General features: G+C 50.3%; 2 protein-coding genes and 2 pseudogenes across 5 annotated transcripts in view; 3 read left to right on the top strand and 1 right to left on the bottom strand.

Moving 5' to 3' along the window:
• The window catches only part of ANAPC5 (anaphase promoting complex subunit 5), a 33,984-nt gene extending 32,810 nt beyond the window's left edge, over window positions 1-1,174 (top strand). Inside the window, exons 16-17 of the mRNA XM_065904342.1 lie at window positions 329-491; window positions 842-1,174. Of these exons, the coding sequence (XP_065760414.1) occupies window positions 329-491; window positions 842-1,053 (375 nt within the window). The 3' untranslated portion in view covers window positions 1,054-1,174. The remainder of the gene's footprint in view (window positions 1-328; window positions 492-841) is intronic.
• Window positions 1,175-5,071: 3,897 nt separating this feature from the next.
• LOC136145926 (centrosomal protein 43 pseudogene) lies at window positions 5,072-7,129 on the bottom strand (annotated as a pseudogene).
• Window positions 7,130-7,210: 81 nt separating this feature from the next.
• Window positions 7,211-10,424, top strand: LOC136145925 (phosphatidate phosphatase LPIN2 pseudogene; annotated as a pseudogene).
• A 4,943-nt stretch (window positions 10,425-15,367) lies between these two features.
• Window positions 15,368-23,187, top strand: part of CAMKK2 (calcium/calmodulin dependent protein kinase kinase 2) — a 52,517-nt gene continuing 44,697 nt past the window's right edge. For 2 of the 4 annotated variants that reach the window (XM_065904075.1, XM_065904076.1), the window contains exon 1: window positions 15,369-17,159. The gene's annotated coding sequence lies outside the window, so the exon portion shown is untranslated. Of the gene's footprint in view, window positions 17,160-23,187 lie in introns of all 4 variants that reach the window. The other 2 variants (XM_065904074.1, XM_065904077.1) reach the window with 2 other exon arrangements.

The raw sequence follows: 23,187 nt of genomic DNA, 5'->3' as shown, positions 1-23,187 counted from the left end.
TGAGCTATGAGGGAACCCCGGCCCCTGGGGAAGTCCTCCCTTATACAGCTACTTCAGCCTTTTTGAATCATCAATGTAAAAGATTTTTGTAGAGACAGAAACCTTTCTATGGTATAAATAACTACTCCCGCCTTTATCTATTGTAGTCTGAAATCGGATGGTCACGCATTCTGTTCTCTAAGAGTGTGGTACACATTAAAGATAGTACATGTTAGGGATAAAGTAAGCCAGATGTTGCAATTCAGGAGAGAAGAGCCAGAAAAGAAGCCCTTCCTGCAGTGGGCAGTGGGTGTGGGTGTGTTGTAGCACCATGATGTTTCTTTTTCAGCTCATCCTTGGAATCCCAGAACAGGCCTTAAGTCTTCTCCATATGGCCATCGAGCCCATCTTGGCTGACGGGGCTGTCCTGGACAAAGGCCGGGCCATGTTCTTGGTGGCCAAGTGCCAGGTGGCTTCAGCAGCTTCCTGTGAGCCACTGAAGAAAGCAGAAGGTAGGAAACCATACAAAGATTTTTAGGCAATACTGTTACAGAAAACTTGTAAAATTTTGAGTGTTCACAAATCCATGTGAAAATTTCATGCAGCATTTAAAGTACTTTCCCTTGAGTGCTTGCATGAAGGTTGAAGGCAAGTGAATTGTTATTTTAACCCTGCAGAACTAGGTGCCAGGCTGGAAAGCAGGACTAAAGACCTAGTTTTTTTTTTTTTTTTCCTTTCTCAAAGAGTAGAATGTAGAAGTTTCTGGTACATGCTAAATCAATAAAAATAGATATGAAGTTCTGAAACCTACATGTGAAGCATTGAGTTAAAGATGTGTGGTATTTCCCCCATTTTCCAACAGCTCTGGAGGCCGCCATTGAGAACCTCAACGAAGCCAAGAACTATTTTGCAAAGGTCGACTGCAAAGAGCAAATCAGAGACGTCGTTTACTTCCAGGCCAGACTCTACCACACTCTGGGGAAGACTCAGGAGAGGAACCGGTGTGCGATGCTCTTCCGGCAGCTGCATCAGGACCTGCCCTTTCACGGGGTGCCCTTGATAAATCTTCTCTAGTGAGAACACCCCCGCTGGATGCCTGTGTAGGGTACAAGATTTTGGACTCGTTCATGCTCTCTCCCTCCACATAAATGATGTATTCGATGGTCTGTCTTACCAGTAAACCGCATTCTGGTTAGTCTTGTCTTATTTTGTTGCTAAAATAAACACATTTATTTTCCCTTTTCTTTCTTTTGAAAAGATAGAAAGGATACTGACTTTTTCTTGATAAATGCTTGGTTTATTGCTAAATTAGGGCAAATGTTAAAGATTATATTCTCTCTGGGCAAAACTGCCAATATCTTATTAGAAATTGTGCACACTCTCCACCACTGTGTAGAATTCATCTTGCATCTGTGCTCAGACAAGAGCTCTTGTGGGTATTGGTAGACCTCTCAGGGGGCTTGAGGCTGGTTTTTCAGAGGCTTGAGTTTTCCTTCGAGGCTGCCCTGCTTTGTTCTGCTGGACATCTGCTCGTGGTGGGCCTGCATGTGCCTGCTAGCACATGTCAATCCCTGACTGGAGATTAAGATGGAAGAGGTCCTTTTATGGGTTTTTGGACTCATGACAAGAAGCATATTTCAGTCACTTTCTGGGTGTTGACTTTCTCATCTCTTTTGCATGAGTATGTTTTTTCTTTACTTAGTAAATGAGGAGTGAGAGAAGAAATTCCTCATGAATAAGGTGATTATAAGTTGAGAAAGGGTCTGAAGCTCAGAGGTGCGTGGATGCTATCACTCAAATATGCACTGTATCTTATTTACATATATCAACCCTGCAATTAAGCAGAAGCCGGTTGTTGTTCTTCAGCAATTTGTGAATTTGTGACTTTGTCTTCAGCAATTCACAGAAAAATCCCTGTGTTTCAAATCCAAAACAGCAACAAGGAACCAACCAAATCCTGCCACTTCTATCATCGGCTCTTTCTCTGTTAAATTTAAACCTTCCGATGGGAAATAATTTACCCCCAGAGCTCTTTGAAACTGTAAAACAACTCCCACTCATGAGGGTGTGATTGTTCACTGGCCAAAGACAGCTGCTGTGAAAATAGAAGACTCAGTGTGGATGGAGACACTAATTGGTATGTTGATGTTTAAAGATCTTAAAATTATTTGAAAGGTTATATATGTAGACAGTAAAATATTGTTAGAGACTGTGTAGTAAAATGTAATTCTTCCTCCCAGGAAGTAACCACTATTATCAGTTTCTATTCTTCCCATGTATTCTCTCATCCAATGTCATTTTTGGTCATTGTACTTAAGCTCCTTCCAATCTAAGAAGGGATCTTTCTGCCCTTAGTGTACAAAAGTCTTAAGAGGTGGGGTGATAAAAACCAGACATCATTACACCTGACCAGGACCAGCTACATAAACTGTGAGGCCCAGAATAAAATAAAAATATCAGGCTTATATTTTAAGCAGAGTGTTAAACCAGGTACAGGCCCGTCTAAACACAGAGCCCTGTTTGACTGCACAGTTGGCACCCCTGTGAAGTCTCCTGCCTGACCCTGTTCTCAGCCTGCTGCACGTTCACCCTGCCAGGCCTGCATCCAAAGCTAATAAAAAGAGTCTGCGGCTCCCAGCCGTCTGTGACTGAGATTGGCTGACTGGAGCCTGGCTTCTGCAGGAAGAAATAGTAGGTTAAATGGAAATTTGGAAACATCAGAGTGACCCCCAAACTCGTAACTCTCTGGGTTAACAGCTAATTAGTTTTTTGTTTTTCCTGGTGAAGCATTTGGGAATGAAGAATCAGAACAGTAAAATTCCAGGAGGTTTAATGTAGAGGTATAAGACTCAATGATTTGCATGGATGGACCTGGAGATTGTCATGCTGAGTGAAGTAAATCAGAGAAGAAATATTGTATGACATCCCTTATATGCAGATCTAAAAAGAAACGATGCAAATGAACTTATTTACAAAACAGAAACGACTCACAGTCTTAGAGAATGAACTTCTGGTTGCCCAGGGGAAGAATGGGGAAAAGGGATAGTGAGTGTGGAATTGATATGTACACACTGCTATTTTTAAAATGGATAACAAACAAGGACCTACTGTATAGTGCAGGGAACCCTGCTTAATGTTATGTGGGAGCCTGGATGGGAGGGGAGTTTGGGGGAAAATGGATACATGTATATGTATGACTGAGTCCCTGGGCTGCCCACCTGAAACTATCACAATGTTAATCGGCTATAGTTCAATATAAAAGAAAGAAAGAATTAATGGTTTGGTTAAAGGAAGAAGACATTTGAGGAGGAGAAAACTAAAAGTAAATAGCCACTGGGCATTTGGGTCTCTACCAGAGACCTGAGGATCGATCCTCAAAGGGAAAGAGAGGAGTGGGTTTATGACCCATGCCAGGCGCTTGGCACGGTGGGAACTCTTCCCAGCAGGTATGGTGTTGTGTTTTCAATCCTGGGGCAGGTGAGAACAAACAGTTTGACACTTACAGAGTGTTGTTATTTTCATTGACTGTGAACACAATCTTCACAACTGTCCTAAGAGGTAGGCAATAATAATAATCTCATTTAATAGATGTAGAAACTGAGGCATGAAGAGGTTAAGTCACTCACTACCCAAACCCATAACAGCCAGTAAGTTGCAGGGCTGGGAACCTTGCTGTTGTGTTAACCTCCAGCTGTCAGCCCCAGACTTTTGAAAAGTACTTTACTGTTTGGGAGAACATTCTGTCTGTTGAATACATAATTGATCAAATCAGTTGTCATTTATCTAGTACCCAGTATAGGCCAGATGCTGAGCTAAGTACTTTCACACATACAGTTTCTAATGCCTGTGAGCCAAATACCATTTTACAGGTGAGGAAACTGAGGCCCAGAGACTTGACCTGACTCAGCCCCCTAGGGAAGGCCAGTCAGAGTTCAGTGCAGGTGCGATAAGGTTCTCATTCCTTCTCGTCAGGCTGCCTTTGTGCTCATCTTTGTGTGCATGCTAAGTTGTGTGTGTGCATGCCTCAGTTGTGTCCGACTCTGCGACCAACTCGACTGCAGCTGGCCAGGTTCCTTTGTCCATGGGATTTTCCAGGCAGAATACTGGAGTGAGTTGCCACGCCCTTCTCCAGGGGATCTTCCCGATCCAGGGATCAAACCTGCATCTCTTAAGTCTCCTGCACTGGCAGTTAGGTTCTTTATCACCAGCCCCACCTGGGGGGCCCTGTGCTCATCTGGGTACCTCGAATAATACTACTTGTTCAGAGTGTTTTATGTTTTGTCATTTTTGGATGGTCAGGCTAATTAATTATCTTCTTTCTCAAAATACATAGAAGGCAAATGAACTTCATCTATGTTCCTGCTGATGACTTTCCCTTTTATACTGTTGTTTATGTTTGGGACTAACACACATATTAATCTCACTGCCTGTTGAAGAAAACCAAGAAACTTCTCAGGGTCCTCTTTCTTCTTTCCTTCCTTTCTCTCTCTTTTTCTGTCATGCATGTGGGATGTGGGATCTTAATTCCCCCACTAGGGATCGAACCTACACTTTCTGCATTGGAAGCTTGGCATTTTAACCACTGGACCACCAGGGAAGGCACCCCCCCCCCCCCCGCCACCCCCTGCCAGTGTCTTTTTTTTTTTAAATCCCAGCATTTTTCTACTGTCTTGTTGAATGGGAGAGAATTCAACAAATAAGGTACATTGGTGCAATTAATTCTGCTGTCTCTATCTGGATGTTCAAGGTTTGGGAGGTGGAACATTCCAGTGGACATCGCGAGTAGAACACAGAACAGTTTAGAAAGGAAAAGACAAAGTCTTGGCAGGAGTTTGATGCCTTCCTAGTGGGCGAGATAATTTTAAAGTCTTGCTTTTCATCCCCTCCCTGTATTGTCCAAGTTTTCTTAAAAATAAGATTCAGATGCTTTGTTTACATTTTCTTGGCAATCTGTGTTGTCAAGACAACAAGAGCTGTTTGCCTAGAATAGGTTTCTCTGGTGTTCTTAGAGAAGAAAACTCAAAAAGCAAAGCCAATTCTTAATTTCATATCTTTTTTTTTTCAGATGCATTTTGGTATTTAATAATGTTTCAAAGCATCTTTACAAATAATAACTGCAATGAGGAGAACCTGTGAATAAAACTGCTTACACAGACCCAGGATGGTGACCTCAAATGCATTAGGGACAATTCCACAAATAAAAAATCACAAGCACCTCCAGATTTTAAATCTTTAAAACGAGCAAAACTAAGACAGACACACACGAGGATTTTAATATAACCTTAATGGTCTAACAAACCTCCCAAACGGAAGGAAATGCAAAGCCAAGTCAACCTATCAAGTGTAACTTACAGTGACAGGCTCCAGGCTGCAGATCTTCCAGGCCACCGGCCAGCTCCCTGTAGAACCACCCACCACCGCCCCCTCCGACTGCAGATGCCCCTCCTGCTGCCCAACGCCTGAGCCTTGGTGCCGGCCGGCCGGCAGGCAGGCAGGCAGGCACGTGGAGCCGTGAACCTACAGCTCTACTGCCGCCTTCGCGTTGCGCTTAATACCAGCACTGTACCGGCTCCCTCCTTGTGGTAAATTTGAGCCTAATCAACTTTCATAGAGAAGCTTGTACCTAGACCAAATTAGGAATATTAAATCTTCCACACATGGGCTCAAATAGGAATTATTTTGTTTAGTATAATGAAAAGTTAATTTTTAAAAATATCTGTAATCCTTTGAAACACAAGGCACTAACAGGGAGCAGACATTCCAGCAAAGAGTGATTGTCTGGAGGGAACTGATCCGAGTCCCGTCCTCTGCCGACAGCGCCAAGCCGCGCGGGCCTAGGCCACGTCTTCCAGGTAATCGGCGACGTCACTGAGCTGCGACACCGTCAGGGCCTGTGTCAGATCCTCCAGTTTATCACTGGTGTTGGCGTCATCCATTTCCACAGAGAAGTCCTCCTCAATCTCCTCCCCAATACTCAGCTCACTCTTCTCTGAGCGATGGCTGGTGCTATTAAAATCATCAACATAGTCATCTTCTTCTCCAGTCCCTAATCCAAGTGATCCAATTTTATCGTTGACCAATTTAACATCTTTTAGAATTGGGTTTCCCCTTTTACTTTCAGACTCTTTCAATGAAGGGGCTCCAGCAAGGGAGCTGAGTCCACTTTTTAGGGGGGCGCATCAGAGAGCGATGCAAGGCTTCCTGCTTGCTTACTGGGTTCACTTCTCCAACTGTATGCTGCTTCTGATTTAGGAACAGGGTCATCAAAGAGAGAATCCCCTTCCAGGTCATCTTCATCTGGACCGGGACGCGCTTTGGCGTTGACACCGAGACTGTTGTTGCCTAACAAGGACCCGATTTTAGCTTCGTGGGCCAGTAAGTGAAGACTACTACTGCTCTTTGGCTCTGAAGATGAGATACTGGTATCGCTGTGACTGGCATCATTGCTGGCCTTCTTACTGGGAGGAGTGTGTACGCCTGTTTTTCCTTCTGGTGACTCTGGTGGAGAATGTATATCAGACAGGTCCAGTGCACCTTCCCCACTGGTTGACCCTTTTTCTTTCTGTTGACAGCGTCTGATCACTTCTAATAATAAGGGTCCACCCACAGTACCTTCGGCTTCAAACATAATTCCTAAATCTCGGGCTAAATTCTCTCGGCCTTCAAGACCTTGAAATGTGCTAGTTTCAGGCTGAAAAACTGCCAAGGTAAAGTCAAGATTAAAAAACTGAAGAAATTCGGCAAGGAGACTGGCCACCAGCCGGCCATCTTTTGTATTTAAAAACTTTTTCAGGCTCTCATTAACTAAAGGAGTTTTGTTCTCTACTTTTTCTTGCTCCTCTAATGCTAAAAACACCGCTGCCCGGAGTTCAGCCTTGATGCGGTTCAGGACCCCGCTGTTCTCCAGCGTCTGCACCAGCAGGTCCCGCAGCTCCGTGTCCTCCTCCGCCACCACCGCGGCAGCCGTTGCCGCCATCTTGCTTCTCCAAGACAACCGCCCAAGCCGCGCCAACGGCCACCGGTCGACCGCCTCCGCCCGCAGGGCGAGCGGCCGAGACCACTTCATATCTTTTAAGAAGAAAACAGTTCCCTTGAGTGGGATGACTCCTATCATAAGAGCGGCTGAGGCCGCCCCGCAGCCACGTCCCATTCATGAGGGCCGCCCGGCTCGGCTGCTGCCCAAGCGGCTCCCGAGGCAGCGGCGGCGGCGGCGGCGGCGGGCTCCCGGGCCCCGCGCGCGCCCCTGGCCGGCCCCGCCCCCTCGGCCGCCCGCGAGCGCGCCCAGCCCGGCGGGTCCTCGCCGAAGCCGTCCGGCCGCCGCCTGCCCTCCGGGCGCCGGCGCGGGCCGGGGGCGGAGTCCCCGCAGTCTCAAACCATGAATTATGTGGGGCAGCTGGCGGGACAGGTGATCGTCACAGTGAAGGAGCTCTACAAGGGCATCAACCAGGCCACGCTGTCCGGCTGCATCGACGTGGTGGTTGTGCGACAGCAGGCTGGCTCCTACCAGTGCTCACCCTTCCACGTGCGCTTCGGGAAGCTGGGGGTCCTGAGGTCCAAGGAGAAGGTGATTGACATAGAGATCAATGGCGACGCTGTGGATCTCCACTTGAAGTTGAGCGACTACGGGGAAGCTTTCTTTGTCGAGGAAACAGAAGAGGAGTATGAGAAGCTCCCTGCTTACCTGGCCACCTCACCAATCCCTACTGAAGATCAGTTCTTTACAGACATTGACAGCCATTTGGTGAAACCAGGTGGAAATGAAAGACCTCCTCAGAGTTCGGATGTTGCCCCATATCCTGGAAGCAGAGACAGTCTTCACCCCCAGTTCTGTGAAAAAGAAAAAACGAAGAAGGAAGAAATGCAAACAGGACATTAAGAAGGAGGAGCAGGCCATGTCGCCCCCTGCCGAGGACACCATGGGTGTGGACCTGAGCTCCGACGATGACAAGGGGGCCCAGTCGGCAAGAAGATCTTCAAATGCTTCCTTAAAGGAAGAAGAACATAAAGAACCCCTGCTCTTCCATTCTGGAGACCACTACCCCTTGTCTGATGGAGACTGGTCTCCTTTAGACAACCCCTACCCCCCAGTGGCCTGTCCTAAGAGTGACTCAGAGCTGGAAGTGAAGCCCGCCGGGAGCCTGCTCAGATCCGAGTCCCACATGGAGTGGACCTGGGGCAGGTTCCCGGAGTCCACCAAGGTCAGGAAACGGGAGCGGTCCTAGTATCACCCCAGGACAGCGATGATCACGCCGTCAGAACACACCCACTTCCGGGTGATCCCCAGCGAGGACAGCCTCCTGAGTGAGGTCGAGAAGATTGCTTACATGGGGGAGACGGTCTGCACCATCGTGAAGCCCAAGTCGCGAGCCCCAGGGAAGCAGCATGGCGGGGCAGCCTCAGCAGCCAGCCCTCGGGAGCCCCCTGCGGGGTTGCATGCCCCCCGCCTGCCTCCCTCAGCCCCCTTCGTGGAGGCGCCCTCGGAAGCTCGACCAGCTGCTAAGATCGACTCACCCTCCAAGAAGAGAGGTGTCCATAAGAGAAGCCAACACCAGGGGCCTGATGATATTTACCTGGACGACCTGAAGGCACTGGAACCTGAGGTTGCAGCTCTCTATTTCCCCAAAAGCGAGTCGGAGCCTGGCTCCCGGCAGTGGCCCGAGTCCGACATGCTGTCCGGCTCCCAGTCCCCCCAGTCAGTGGGCAGCGCGGCAGCCGACAGTGGCACCGAGTGCCTCTCGGACTCCGCCATGGACCTGCCCGACGTCACCCTGTCGCTCTGCGGCGGCCTCAGCAAGAACGGAGAGATCTCCAAAGAGAAATTTATGGAGCACATCATTACGTACCATGAATTCGCAGAAAACCCTGGACTCATAGTCAATCCCAACCTTGTGATACGGATATATAACCGTTACTACAGCTGGGCGTTGGCAGCCCCCATGGTCCTCAGCCTTCAGGTCTTCCAGAAGAACCTGCCCAAGACCACAGTCGAGTCCTGGGTCAAAGATAAGATGCCAAAGAAATCTGGCCACTGGTGGTTCTGGCCTAAGAGGGAGAGCATAACCAAGCAGCTGCCAGAGGCCAAGGAAGGGAAAGTGGAGGTCCCACCGCCCAGTGACCGGCCATCAAGCGCAAAGGAGCCAGCCAGAGGCAGGTCGGCCGAGGACGACTCATCGAGTGAGGAAGGGTCCCAGGAACTGGAAGAGTCCATCAAGGTGGACTCCGCCCCCACAGAACCCCCAAGCCATAGTGGCACAACCTCCTATAAGAAGTCTCTTCGTCTGTCCTCAGACCAGATCGCGAAACTTAACCTCCAAGATGGCCCAAATGATGCCGTGTTTAGTATCACAACCCAGTATCAGGGCACCTGCCGCTGTGCTGGGACCATTTACCTGTGGAACTGGAACGACAAGGTCACCATTTCCGACAGTGACGGGATGATAACCAAGTCTGACGCTCTGGGACAGATTCTTCCGCAGCTGGGCAAAGACTGGACGCACCAGCGTATCGCGAAGCTCTACCATTCCATCAACGAGAATGGCTACAAGTTCCTATACTGCTCGGCCCGCGCCATCGGCATGGCCGACATGACCCGCGGCTACCTGCATTGGGTCAGCGACAAGGGTACCATCCTGCCCCGTGGCCCCCTCATGCTGTCCCCCAGCAGCCTGTTTTCTGCCTTCCACAGGGAAGTAATGGAAAAGAAGCCGGAGAAGTTCAAGATTGAGTGTCTGACCGACATCAAGAATCTCTTTGCCCCAGCTCAGCAGCCCTTCTACGCTGCCTTTGGGAACCGCCCAAATGACGTCTATGCTTACAGACAGGTGGGTGTCCCAGACTGCAGGATCTTCACCGTGAACCCCAAGGGTGAGCTGATACAAGAAAGGACCAAAGGAAACAAGTCCTCGTACCACAGGCTGAGCGAGCTAGTGGAACACGTGTTCCCGCTTCTCAACAAGGAACAGAATTCCGCCTTCCCATGCCCGGAGTTCAGCTCCTTCTGCTACTGGCGAGAGCCGATCCCCGAGGTGGACCTGGAGGACCTGGTCTGAGGCGGCACCCCTGGCGGGGGGCTGGATCGCGGCCCCCACAGCATGGGAGGCCACCGGCCTTCTGCTGGACAGAGGATGCAGGGACCCTCCCGGCCACAGGTGTGGGACGGCGCGGTGCCCGTTGGGCGCCGGCAGGAATGGGCTAGGGAGCTGCCGGGGCCGCACACACCCCCCCTGTGCCCTCCCGGACCCGGGGGCTGCCGTGTGGTGTCGACGGTCGGCACAGCGAGGGGCTCAGGCCCGAGGCCCGGGCTCAGTCACCGGCCTGGCCTCCCACGTGCTCTGTGTCGAGTTGCGTGCTGGGTGCTCCTTTAATTGCATAATTTAAGAAGAAGAAAAGAGAAGCTAAGAGTGGACCAAACGTTGCACAAAGTAAAGTGTTCTAATTTCCACTGGGCAGTTGAGAGTGTTTCTCTCTCTGAGAGGAGGGCTTGCTTGTAGGAAATCAGGGTCCAGTTATTGATGATGCCTGAACCACCCGCTCACTTCTCCCACGGGCTCCTCCCTCCATCTCCTACTCCACGGAAGAGGGATGCTGGCTCTGGCGCCTGGGGCTTCAGGGGAAGGAAGGACCATTGCCTCCTCACCCTGACCGTTCCTCGGCAGGGACTTGAACTGTTGTGTCTTGGACCCACCGGAAGGCACAGATCTTGCAGGATGTGTGATGTCGTGAGAGTGGTCCTGGCAGCAGGAGTCAGTTAGCCAGCAGGGAAACTCAGTTCTCAGGGAGGCCTAGCGATGCAGACGTGTGCTTGTGCCAGGCCCCGGGAAGGGGTCTGTTGCCCCTCCCCCTGCCTGCAACTGAGCAAGCCACTCAGGAAGGGTCCCATCCACACGCCCCTCCAGGGCTGTGAGCACGAGCCTGCAGAGATGAGCTGGTGCGGACAGCCCCCTCGGGCTTAAAATCAAGAGAACTGTTAGAGAGGAGGCCCTTGGGACCAGTGGTGACCTCATGCAGCCCCGCGTTGGGTGAGAAAGCAGTGAGCAGGTTCCAGAGTCAGGGGAGAGGGGGGTGATAGTGAAATACTGCAGAGCGGTGCTCACCCCTCCCCCCACCGTGGTTTCGGGTCCGCCTCTTGCTTTTCCTGCTGGTTTTGGGGCACTCCTCTTTTCAGTTTGCTCCACCATGGTGCTGTTCATGTCAAGCTGGAGAAGTGGGGGTGGCTGCTCTCCAGAGTGGAGGGTTGAAGGTCCCGGACTCCACTGAGCCATGCTGGAGGCAGAGCCCGGAAGCCGTGTTCCCAGAGAAACCAGACATGCTTCCCCCAGGGCAAACCTTCCCACTGCAAACGGTTCAAGGATGCATCGTTTAAAGACCTATTCATGGACAGCAGGTCAGGAAGCTGGGTTGTGTTCATCGTGTGAAGTTCTGCCCCGTTAGTGACATCCTAGTCGCCCGTGATTCCTTCATCTCATGGCTGCTGGGGGCGGCCTGGCCCTGTGCTGGGTGCAGGCCCTTCCCTGGAGCCGCATAGGCTTGTGTGCGGTACGGAAAAGCTTGACACGTAGCTTCCTGTCGTCCTTCATTGGTTGTCCTTTAAGGAGTCTCTCATGAGACAGCTTCTCCTTGACGAGCTCTCCTCTCGGGATGGGGGCATCTTAGAGGGTCACGACTGGGAACCTGCACTGGGGCGGCCGACCCCTCCGCCCAGTGTCCGTCAGTGCTCGAGTGTGTCATCCTGTCCCTGCACATTGATCGGCGGGTGTCACCGGTCCGCTGGGTACACAAGCTGATCAACCTGAGTGTTCCTCCTCATTTAAAGGAGCCCCTCTTGCTGAACGTAGATGACGACGATCGCCTGAGTGTCACAAAAGTATTGTTTGTGCTGAAAATCCATTGCCATTTGGTACAAATGACATTTGTTCTTTCTGTGAAAGAGAGATGCCCTCGGTGTGTTTGTACCTCAGGAGGAGAGCTGAGGAGGAGCAGTGGCCGCTCGCTGCCCTTGGGGGCGGGCGACATCTCAAGGAGCCGCCTCTGGGTCACTCTCTCCGCCAGTGGAATGGCCGTGGCCCCTTCCCTCTTTCCGTCCCTCCTGACTGTATCCATCCAACTGTACACCTGCCTTGGTGTCTGCGCAGAAGCTCATACGGCTGTGGTGTCCACATCTGTGTCTCTGCGGGGCTCAGGAAGCATGCTCAAGGGCCCAGAGCAGGCAGGCTCGGCCCTGCATGTGAGGACCACATCTGCTGTGCTGTAAGACATCACCTAGTTTTCAGCTGGAAAAAGGAAAAAACTTCCTAGCATGATGTGAGATAAAAGCTGCTGACAATCCAGGAGTGATAGCCACCCACTGGAGCCAGAAGTTTTCGTACCCCCGACTGCACATGGCCCTGCAGATGGAGTGTGTCCTCAGAGGTACTGGCCAGACCCAAAGGAACAGGCCAAGAGCAGACTTGAGTTGTTTGCAGGTTGGTGCAAACAGACTATCCCAGGGGATTTTGTCATCTTTTCAAGTATCGTCAATAGTTAACTCTGGGAAGCCTTGTTTTCCCGCTTTAGAGAATGCTGGGTATAATGAAACCGGTGAAAAATTGAGTTTTGGTTTAAAGTAAGTGCTCTTTCCAGGTGAAAACTACTCTTTTGGGTTTGTTTTAAAGGTAAGAAAAAGAAGAGGAAGGGGAAATGTTGCTCTTTTATTTTAATCATTACATTCGGTCTATGATGACATTTGATTATTAGACACAGCAGTGCCACTAATATGTTTCTTGAGTTGTCAGAAATTGTCAACATCATTACTTTATGGCAAAGATAACTGTCTGAAGATAAATGGCTCATATTTTGGTGCAGTGTTTGATGTTCAAAACAAAATGTTACAACAATAAACAAACGTGAACTCAAAAAAAAAAAAAAAGAGCGGCTGAATGTTAGTGAAAAGTAATTGTGTTTGCTCAGCTCTGTTCTAATTCACTTTAATAAGCATTGTACCTAACTGACGGGGTTTTTAGCTCTGTGCTAAGTATACTAATAGTACCTTTGAGCACTTTAGTGCCAGGCACTGAGTTATTATCTTTTATTTCTGAAGTAAAATAGTTATGTAACATTATGTTTCAGGTGTACAACATTATGATGTGACGTCTGTGTGCATTCCACAGTAATAATCACCAAAAGTCTAGCCATCAGCTTACATGTGATTCCTTTTACTCATTTTGCCCATCCCCAACCCTCTTCCCCTTGGGTAACCACCAATGTGTTCTCTGTGTCTATGAGTTTCGCTTTATTTGTTTTCCTGTTTTTTAGATTTCGTATATGAGTGAAATCATATAGTGTCTTTCACCTTCTGACTTATTTCGCTTAACATAACACCCTCCTAGTATCTTCCAGCTACGTTGTTGCAAATGGCAAGATTTCATTCATTTTATGGTTAAGTAATATTCTATTGTGTTTAAATATTATATATCTTTATCCATTTATCTATCAATGGACCCTACACACAATATTGTATCTAAACCTCAAGCCAAGCCTCTGAGTTAGGTTTATTATCCCCATTTGACAGCTGATGAACCCAAGGTCACTCATCCAAGGCTCAGTTCAGTTCAGTCACTCAGTCATGTCTGACTCTTTGTGACCCCATGGACTGCAGCACGCCAGGCCTCCCTGTCCATCACCAAATCCTGGAGTTTACTCAAACTCATGTCCATTGAGTCGGTGATGCCATCCAACCATCTCATCCTCTGTTGTCCCCTTCTCCTCCGGCCTTCAATTTTCCCCAGCATCAGGGTCTTTTCAAATGAGTCAGTTCTTTGCATCAGAGAGCTGGTAACTAGCGAAGCTTTGATTTCAGCTAGGTCTGACTGACTCCAAAGTCATTGCTTTCAACCACAATGTTCACAGTAAGCAAATGTTTCATTGTGGTATCTACCTGTACTCCAGGAATGTATCGCTCTATTGGCAAGTCAGAAGGCAGAAGTGAAAAGTAAAGACTAAAGAAGACACAGTGGGAACTTTCCTGGTGGTTCAGTGGCTAAGACTCTGTGTTCCTAATGCAGGGGGCCTGAGTTCAATGCCTGGTCAGGGAACTAGATCTCACATGCCACAACTAAAGATGCCAAGTGCCGCAAATCAGACCTGGTGCAGCCAAATAACTAAATAAACATATAAAAGAAAAAGAAGACACAGTTGCTGAGCAGCAAGTAAGTGGGCCAGTCCTTGCTGTAGGAGCTTAGAAAGGGGAGAAGTCAAGGAGGGTGTGGGTCATACTATTTCAGGAAAATTTTCCAGACAGAAGTGGGTCTTTGGTTTGAATTTAGATTTGAATGGACATATGTTTCTCACATAACTAGTTTCTTACTTTACATAGCTGTCCCTGGTGGCTCAACAGTAAAGAATCCGCCTGCAATGTGGGAGAACTGGGTTCGATGCCTGGGTTGGGAAGATTCCCTGGAGGAGGGCACGGCAACCCACTCCAGCATTCTTGCCTGGAGAATTTCCATGGACCAAGGAGCCTGGTGGGCTACAGTCCATGGGGTTGCAATGAGTTGAGTTGCAACCAAGGGGTTGCAAAGAGTCAGACACGACTGAGCGACTACCACACACAGATATATCTGTGTTTGCCTATATTAGGTCAAGTGTTTTACTAAAATACAGACACTTGAGAAACACAATGTAAACACAGAATTGCATATTTTAACAAGCAACAGGGAAAGATCAATATTTATTTTGGTTTCTTCAAAGCAGGAGTTGCTAGACTATTGCCCAGGGGCTGAATCTGCCATGCCACCTGTTTTTATATGCCCCTCTAGCTAACAATGGTTTATACATTTTTAAATAGTTGAAGAAAAATCAAAACAATAATATTTTGTGACATTGAGAATTAAATGAAATTCAACTTTCAGTGTTCATAAATAAAGTTTTATTCAAACACAGCCATGCCCATTCACTTACTTTTGTCTATGGCGGCCAGAATGTTAGAGTTGAATAGTTACAAAAGAGACCATAGAGCCTGCAAAGCCTAAAATATTTATTACATGGTCCTTTACAGAAAAAGTTTGCTGACGCCTGCCATAGAGTCAGACATGTTCAGAATGCTCCCCATAAACCCCAAGAAATATATTTTTCTGAGACAATAGAAAAATATAGAACCATGCATCTGCCATTCAGAACTGACTGTTAATTAATTTTGCCATATGCTTCAAATTCATTTGTAAGTAAAAGGCATGACACCTTACAAGGGCTTCCCTGGTAGCTCAGCTGGTAAAGAATCCGTCTGCAATGCAGGAGACCTGGGTTTGATCCCTGGGTTGGGAAGATCCCCCGGAGAAATGATAGGCTACCCATTCCAGTATTCTTGGGCTTCCCTGGTGACTCAGCTGGTAAAGAATCGGCCTGCAATGCGGAAGACCTGGGTTGGAACCCTGGGTTGGAAAGATCCCCTGGAGAAGGGATAGCCACCCACTCCAGTATTCTGGCCTGGGTCGCAAAGTCAGACAGGACTGAGTGACTTTCACTTTCACATGACACTTTACAACATTCTTTATGCTTCCCATGTCTATTCTCTATCCTTGCCTCCTTATCTTAGTGGGCAAACTGTCATTTGCAAGCATCCCCTTTGCCTTTTTCTTTTTTTTGCTTTTATTCATTAATTTAATTGGAGAATAATTACTTTAGAAAATTGTGAGGGTTTTTGCCATATATCAACATGAATCGGCCACGGGTATACATATGTCCCCTCCTCTTTGCCTTTTAAAACACTTGTATGAAAAAATAAAACAACGAAAAAACCACTTGTATGTAGGGAATGTGTCTGTGAACAACAAAGACTCTGTCCTGCAACCTGCTCTTTTACTCAGCATTTTGTTCTGAGCTCTCCCCGTGTCTGTACAAATAGATATGAGGCATTCAGTTGAACTATTGCATCATATCCCATCAAGTGGCTATAACACGTTTCATTGATCCATTCTCCCGATAAACATTTAGGACAGTTGTTCCCAGGTTTTTATTCTTACCAAAGAACGCTGGCATGTTGAATAACACCAGAACGGGCGGTCATCTTAGTGGAACGCTCTGAATTGCTTGTGAGCGCTTCTGCTGCGTGAAAATGCCAGAGGAACTAAATTGAAAGGGACATCGAACCTTTAATTTGGACCTTGAGTCAGGACTGAGTTTTGCAACCATCCAAGGACAAGCGGCGTCAGGCAGACCTTGTGAGGTCTTAAGCCCCTCCCCGGAGCGCTGTCACCCAGCTGGGAGACTAAACACTCTCCAAGGGTTCCAGCGAAGTCAGGCGCCAAAGGGGTAAAATGTTTGGGAAGAATATGATGTATGTCACAAAAAGCATCTCAAGTAGTCTTTGGGAAAGCCAGAACTTCATTGGTTTTCCTGTAGTTCGGTACATCCAGGTGGAGCGGCGGTGGGAAGGGAACAGAGTCCCCAGTCTTTAGGGCGGGCCCCGAGCAGCGGTCTCTGGGGAGGCGGGGGCGGAATGGGGGTCCCCCGAACGAGTGGTGACCCGAAATCCAGGCCGCATCCACCGCCGGGCGCCTGGGGCAGGGGTAGCAGCCGGGCACGTGAGCGGAGCCTCGAGGCGGGGCCGCGGTGACTCGCAGGCTTGGGGAAGTTTCCGTGGCTCAGCCGCCGCCCCGCAGTCCCCGCGTTTGACTAAATGAAGCGAGCGCAGCCGGCACGTCCGGCCTGAGCGAAGTGCCGCGGCCGCGGCGGGGAGAAGCCTGGCAGGTGACGCCGCGGGCGGAGGCAAAGTTGCAGCGCCGCCTCCCGCGCTCCCGCGCCCCGGCAGGTCTCTTCCCTCCTAGCGGGTCCGCAACCTCTCCCGACCCCGCTCCAGGCCCTGCCTCACCTCCCTCTCCTCCGCCTCCTCCCCTATCTTCTCCCTGCCCTCAGCCTCGCCGCTACTTTCGTCTCCTCAGGCTCCCGCCTCCCTCCTCTCCTCGGCGCGCGGCCGAGCCCTCGGGGGCGCGCGTGGCTCCGAGCCGGGGTTTCCAGAGGCCGCAGCCAATCTCCGCGCAGCCCGCGGCCGCGTCGCGCCCGAGCCGGGACCCGCCGGCTCCTCCCTTCCCGCCCCCCGCGCGCCCGTCGGGGCCGCGGAGAGGAGCGCGCGGCCGCGCCGAGCCGAGCGGAGCCGAGCGGGGGACGCAGAGCGCGGGAGGCGGCGGCGGCGGCGGCGTGGAGCCCAGGTGAGCTGGCGGGAGCTGGGCCGCCGGCGGGGGACTCGGCCGCCGCAGCCCGGGCGGGCGCCCTCGCCCGCTCAGGGTGCGGGACCACGGCCGGGATTGCAGACAAAGCCCTGAGGCCGACCCCGGGTTCCCGACGCCGAGGGGACCCCACGTGCGCCGCCCCACGCCCCGCCACGTGGGGACGCGGCCCCCGGCGCTCCTTCCCCCGCGTCTTCGGGGCGCAGGGGGCCTGGAGGTGGCCGCCTCGGCTGGGCCGCGCCCGGCCCGGGGTGGCAGGGGCGGTCCCGGAGTTTGGAACCGTTGTCACCGGCGGTCGGGGCAGTTCGGGATCTCGGAGGCGGCCTAGGCCCACCCCCTCGCGTTTGACAGGTGGCGAAAGCCGGGGCGCGCAGGCGAGCTGAGGGCTGACAGACTTTGAGCGGCCCATCCCCGCTCCCCTCTTGTCTCGGGGGGGGGGGGGTGCACACCGGCGCCGTGGTGGGTTGGACACCTGGCGGCAGGACCCTGGACCGGCTGTTGTGGGACCGGGGGCCCCTCAGCCTCTCTTCTGTCGGCCCTCTCTGCCCCCGCCCCCTTCTCTCAGCCGGAACCTCACAGGCTTGGTCTTTTTTGACCTAAATTCACCTCGGGGCCTCTGCATACTGTGAACGCGGGGAGGTGCCTTCGCCGGTACCCTCCAACCTGACTCTTGCGGACGCGGGGATGCTGGGTCCGGCCCCCGCTCAGCTGTGGCCTCGGTGCCTGGGCTGCCCGCTCCCCCGCCCGCGCCCGGTTCCAGCCTTGCGCTTTTCCTGGCTTCCCCACCCCCTGCACTGCCCAGTTTGGGAAGCGGGGTGTTTTCACAGCTCTGCCAGCGGCCCTGCTGCTCTCACTTGGCGCTGAAGAGGTGGCGCCGAAGCCCCTCCTATCTCCTTGCTAAGGCTGGGGCAGAGGGATGATGCTTGCGGGGCCGGGGATCTCGGCGCCCGCAGTAAGAGGGGCACGCAGGCCCGGGGGGGGTGGGGGGCGGGTCGTGCAGTACCCTCCTCCTTAGGGGCAACTTTTACCTTCCTCAGTCAGGAAGTTCCCGCAGTCCTAGAGACAGAAACTTCTGTGCGTTAGAGCTTTGCTGTCATTTACCACCCCCTTCTCGTGGCTCTCCCCCAAGGGAGAGAGAAGTAGATCGCTGCGGCCCCCCCATAGACTCCCTTGTTCCTAGGGAGAGGCCGGGGCAGCAACACTGGGAGGGCTTTGCGGGAGTTACACCCCCCCCCCCGCACCCCCCACCCCAAAGCGCCTCACAAAAACATTCAACTTAAGAGCAAACTGTGCATGCTTTGCAAAGTGCAGCTTCGTGGTGGGTCCTAGAACTCCTTTCCGGACCGCGGGTCCTAAACCCTTCCTCTATAGAGAACAGCCCCTTGTAGGGAGAGCGCACAGCCTATTTTTGTGATAAAAAGTAATGCCCATCATTTGATGGGCCCCTAACTTGGATAATAATAATAATGTTCATAACCAGCATTTATGGAGTTCTTACTATGTGTTAGATGGGCTCCTCAGATGGTTCAGTAGTAAATAATCTGCCTGCCAAAGCAGGTTCGATCCCTGAGTTGGGAGCATCCCCTGGAGGAGGAAATGGCAACCCGCTCCAGTATTCTTGCCTGGAAAATTCCATGGGCTACAGTCCATGGGGTCACAAAGAGACAGACATGACTGACTGACTGAGAGCATGTGTTAAATACTATACTGTGTGTTGCAGGCATTATCCCATTTATTGCCTACCCAAATCTTGTAAGGTGGGGATTTTTATCTCCATTGTAGTAGAGATGAGGAAACTGAGGCTAAAAACAATCCTGCACTTTGCTAGGAGTTAGCCCATTTTATAGAAGGGCTCAGGGAGGCTAAGTAACTTGCCCAGGGTCACACAGCCAACTCTTTACCACCTGTTCTAGAACAGAGGCCTTTGCAAGACTGCCCTAGGCTTCTTGAGGAGCCCAGAAGTGTTTGCTAAAACAGCCCGAGGTGCCACGGTAGTGATGCTGATTGACTTGGGCTTGTGTTTGTTTCCAAGTTGTTAGTGGGCTGGGAGACAAGTATATTCACTAATAACTATGCAGTAGTTCTCATCAGGGCTGTTTCCACCTTCCTGGTGAGCATTTGGAGAAGTGTGGGGGTGACTTTTGGTTGTCAAAATGAAGCTGAGCACTTCTGACTTCTGGTAGGCAGAAGCTGGGGCTGCCAAATATCCTGCAGGCAGGCCAGATTCACAGCAGGCGTGAAGAATTGCCCTGCCCTAAATGGCTAAGAGTGCTCCTGCTGAGAAATACCAGGAGGAATAAGTGCTGTGGGAATGAGGAAACAGAGGGCAGTGGGGGTTCTGGAGAAATCCCTTCTGGCTGGTGTGAATACTGGAGGCTTCCTGAAGGAGGTGTCATTTGTGCTGAACTTTGAAGGATGGGCTTAAAAGTGGAGATTGGCTAGGAGGAGGGGAGGGGAGTAGGATGGGATGACCTAGCAGAGGAAACTTTCTGGAGTAACCTGGAATCCCCTTCTTGAGAATTGCATCCCAGATGGGCTGGTTGGTGGGGAAGCGCCTCTCTCAGGAGGAAGGGATGGGCGGGTGGGGCAGGCCAAGCCTGTTTTCAAGGCTTTTTGGCTGAGATTTTAACGTTGGCCACAGAATCGCCCTGACCGCATCATGAACCCATTTCATGGATGGGCTTGGAGAGGCTGAGTAGCTCGTTCAGGATCATGGTGGTTGTGGGAAGCATATGGTTCTCATTTCCTGATGCCGGGGATTTCGGGCAAATGCTATTTCAGATTTTCCTTTGGGTCAGAGGGCCTTGTTTTGCTATTTTGCACAGATGTTTTGCTTTCCCGGTAGCTCCTCCCCTTTGGACTGGGCCAGATAACCTAGATGTGGGCTTCACTGGCTCCATGGAGCTGCAGTGGCCTTTGGCCTCACGTCTGTGCCTTCTTAACTGGAAAGTTGAGGAAATCACCATTTCCCTTTTGGAACTGACTTTTCTTCCTTCAGGCTGTGCTTGTTATATACTGACCTGTTAGGAATATAGGACCTATTGTGTCTGGCTTTCATTGAACATAATATTTTCAAGGTTGACCCTTGTTGTAGAATATATCAGTGCTTTCTTTCTATGACTGAATAATCCGTGTATGGATACACCATATTTTGTTTATCCATTCATCTGTTGACTGACACTTGTATTGTTTCTGCCATAAGAGCTTCTTCTTTTTAAAATTTTAATTAATAATTTACTTATTTTTGGCTGTGCTGGGTCCTCATTGCTGCACTTGGGCTTTCTCTCGTTGCCGTGAGCACGGGCTACTCTCTAGTTGGGGTGTGTGGGCTTCTCACTGCGGTGGCTTCTCTTATTGTGGAGCATGGGCTCAAGAGCTCCCGCTCAGTAGTTGTGGCTTAGTTGCCCTGTGGCATGTAGAGTCTTTCTGGATCATTGGTAGGTGGATTCCCATCCACTGGACCACCAGGGAAGCCCCATAAGAGCTTCTTAAAGCCTTTGTACTTTCTTTAGCTTCTTAAACTTCTTTGTAGTTTCATTTGCCTCCGCAGTCCCCAACTAATAGACTTCTGGGTACAAGACATTACTTTGTCACTCTATTTGCAGGGAGAAAGTGATGGAAGAAAGGTTCTCCAAAATCAACTGGAGACCAGCTTCCTGGAACAAGGAAACTCCCTTACTTTTCAAAACTCTCTTACTTCACCCTCCTAGCTTCAGTCTAAGCCCATCACTTCCCAGGTCAGCTCACAGTGTGATTTTCAGGGAGAGCCTGGATTTTATTGAGTTTCATTCAGTTCAGTCATGATGTGTTAAATGCAGGTTCCTGTGTGATTTTATTGGTATATATATTGTGAGATCCTTTTCCAGGTAAGGAAATCCACAAAGTAGAGAAAGCCTCACCAGACAGATGGTGCTGGCATCCTGTGGCCAGGCATGGAGTCAGGTCAGGTCCTGATGGCTTTGCCAGGAAAGCCCACCAAGAACATGGAAGTGGAGTGGTCTGATCAGTGAGCTGGGAGGAAACCCAGAGAATTCCAGCTCCTCAACCCCTCCTATATGATGGCTGGGAAAAGTGGAGTGCAAAGAAGGGGGAGCGTAGTCTTTTTAGAGAGAGTATTGCTTATGGGCCATGTTGTATGCTGGGCACTTTTCTAGAAGATTGACTCTACAGCTACCCTCTAGGTAGGTTGCTACAGCTCCATTTTACAGATGAGAAAATCAAGGCCGAAGTCCCCTGAGATCTGTATAGTTTCCTGACATACCTTCTCATCCTGAGCACTCGTGTCTCCCTTGGCCTCCTTATGCTGCCAAATGCTGCCCATGTTCTTATGGCGTGGAATCCACCTTCCCCAGGAGATTATGGTGTGGAAATGATTTCCAAATGGTTGTGCTCTCAAAAAAAAAAAAAAGATTTTGAATGGTTACTTTTTCTTCCTTCCCTGATTGGATCCCTTCCTTGATAAAACCAAAAAGAAGGGCATATTTAAAAGGAGCGCTGTTTGACTTCACAGGAAAGACCTCTGGCATTCCCTGCTGCGGGATGCTAGTGACCAAAACGGGGAAGGAATTATTTTAGCTGCCAGTGTTTTCAGCTTCAGTCATGTGTGTAGTGTTGCTGCTGAATTTTCCTCCTCAATTATGAAACATTTTAAGGATAGAGAAAAAAAAAAAACAGTGGATAGAGGAAAAAAAATTGCATTGTTGACTGGCTCATGGTTTTGGAAGGCTGGAAGTAGGCCCGGGGCAGAAATGGGGCAGAGCAGGGTGCTGCTGATCTTTCACTGAACCCACACTTTTGGGAGGGGCTGGTGACAAGCTCCGTCCTGGGAACCAAGGAACGCTGGGACTTGATCCTTGTCCCTAAGGAGTGCCTGAGTGAGCAGTCTGGAACTGTTGAGGATCGATTTGGAAAAGATGAACAATTCTAGCATTTTTCCGTTTTGAAAAGGACGGAAGAAAGAAAATGGGAAGATCTGTTGTGCCCCTACCCTCCTCACCCCCAGAAAGCTGCTGAGCAACTATTTTTATGTTGTCCCTTTTTATCCCTGTTGGCTTCTGTAAATAGTTGAGGGATGGCAGTTGCAGAGATAAAAATGCTAATTCCAACCTGGAGAGGAGACATTGATAGTCCCCCAAGGAATTGGGGAGGGAGGCCGAGGTCTTGCCCCTCTGCCCCTGCTGCTTGGGCATGGGGTGGGAAGTGAGTGGAGGGGGGGGGAGGGGGGAAGGCACACAGTGGGAGGTGCCTGAGATAAGCCTCTGTTGGAGAAGTTTAAATGGGGAACCAGTGGTTTGGTGAGGGGGCAGGGTGTGGAGGAAAGGACACCTCCCTTGTGAGTTTTTAAAGCCGCTTAGGGATTTTGCCATTAAGGCCTCTGGCAGAGATCTTATTTAGATTTTTTCCAGACAATTCTACTGCCCTCTGGGTCCAAGGGTGGGGGACAAGATTGGACCCCCAGAGCCAGCTTCCAACCCTTCTTTGCCCCTGGCTGGGGCTGCTTTGTGCTGAAAGCTGGGAAGGGAGGAAGCTAGATTTAGCATCACCTCCAAACAGCAGGGAAGAGGAAGGGAGAAGGGCTGTGGGTGGGCGAGGCCTGGATGCCTGTAGATTCCCAGTCGGCCCCCTCCCTCTGATTTGTCAGGCTGCAGAATGGTGGAGTCAAGTCTTTTTCTTTTCATTACAAATTGAAATTTCAATTGTTTCCCACTTCTTCCTTGTTGTCGTCGGTTAGTCATGTCCAACTCTTTGGGACCCCATGAACTGCTACACTTCTTCCTTAGGTTCAGTGAAAGACTGGGAGGGATTCAGTGGGAGAAGAGAAAGTAAGAGGAAGTAAGATGGACCTCACTTTTCTAAATACCCTCAACATCCACACCCACACTCACCCATTCATTCATGCTCTTCAAGGCAAGGACCATCTGCACACACCTGGCCTTATGTACCTGGCAAGAGATGGGGGATGCTCTCTCTTTCTGTGATACTTCCTTATTGACCTAACAGTAGCTGTCTA

Source organism: Muntiacus reevesi, chromosome 13, assembly GCF_963930625.1.
Source record: "Muntiacus reevesi chromosome 13, mMunRee1.1, whole genome shotgun sequence".
In the NCBI taxonomy this organism is placed as follows: Eukaryota; Metazoa; Chordata; class Mammalia; order Artiodactyla; family Cervidae; genus Muntiacus; species Muntiacus reevesi.
The sequence above is the reverse complement of the archived record's forward strand: the minus strand, read 5'-3'. Positions and strand labels throughout refer to the sequence as shown.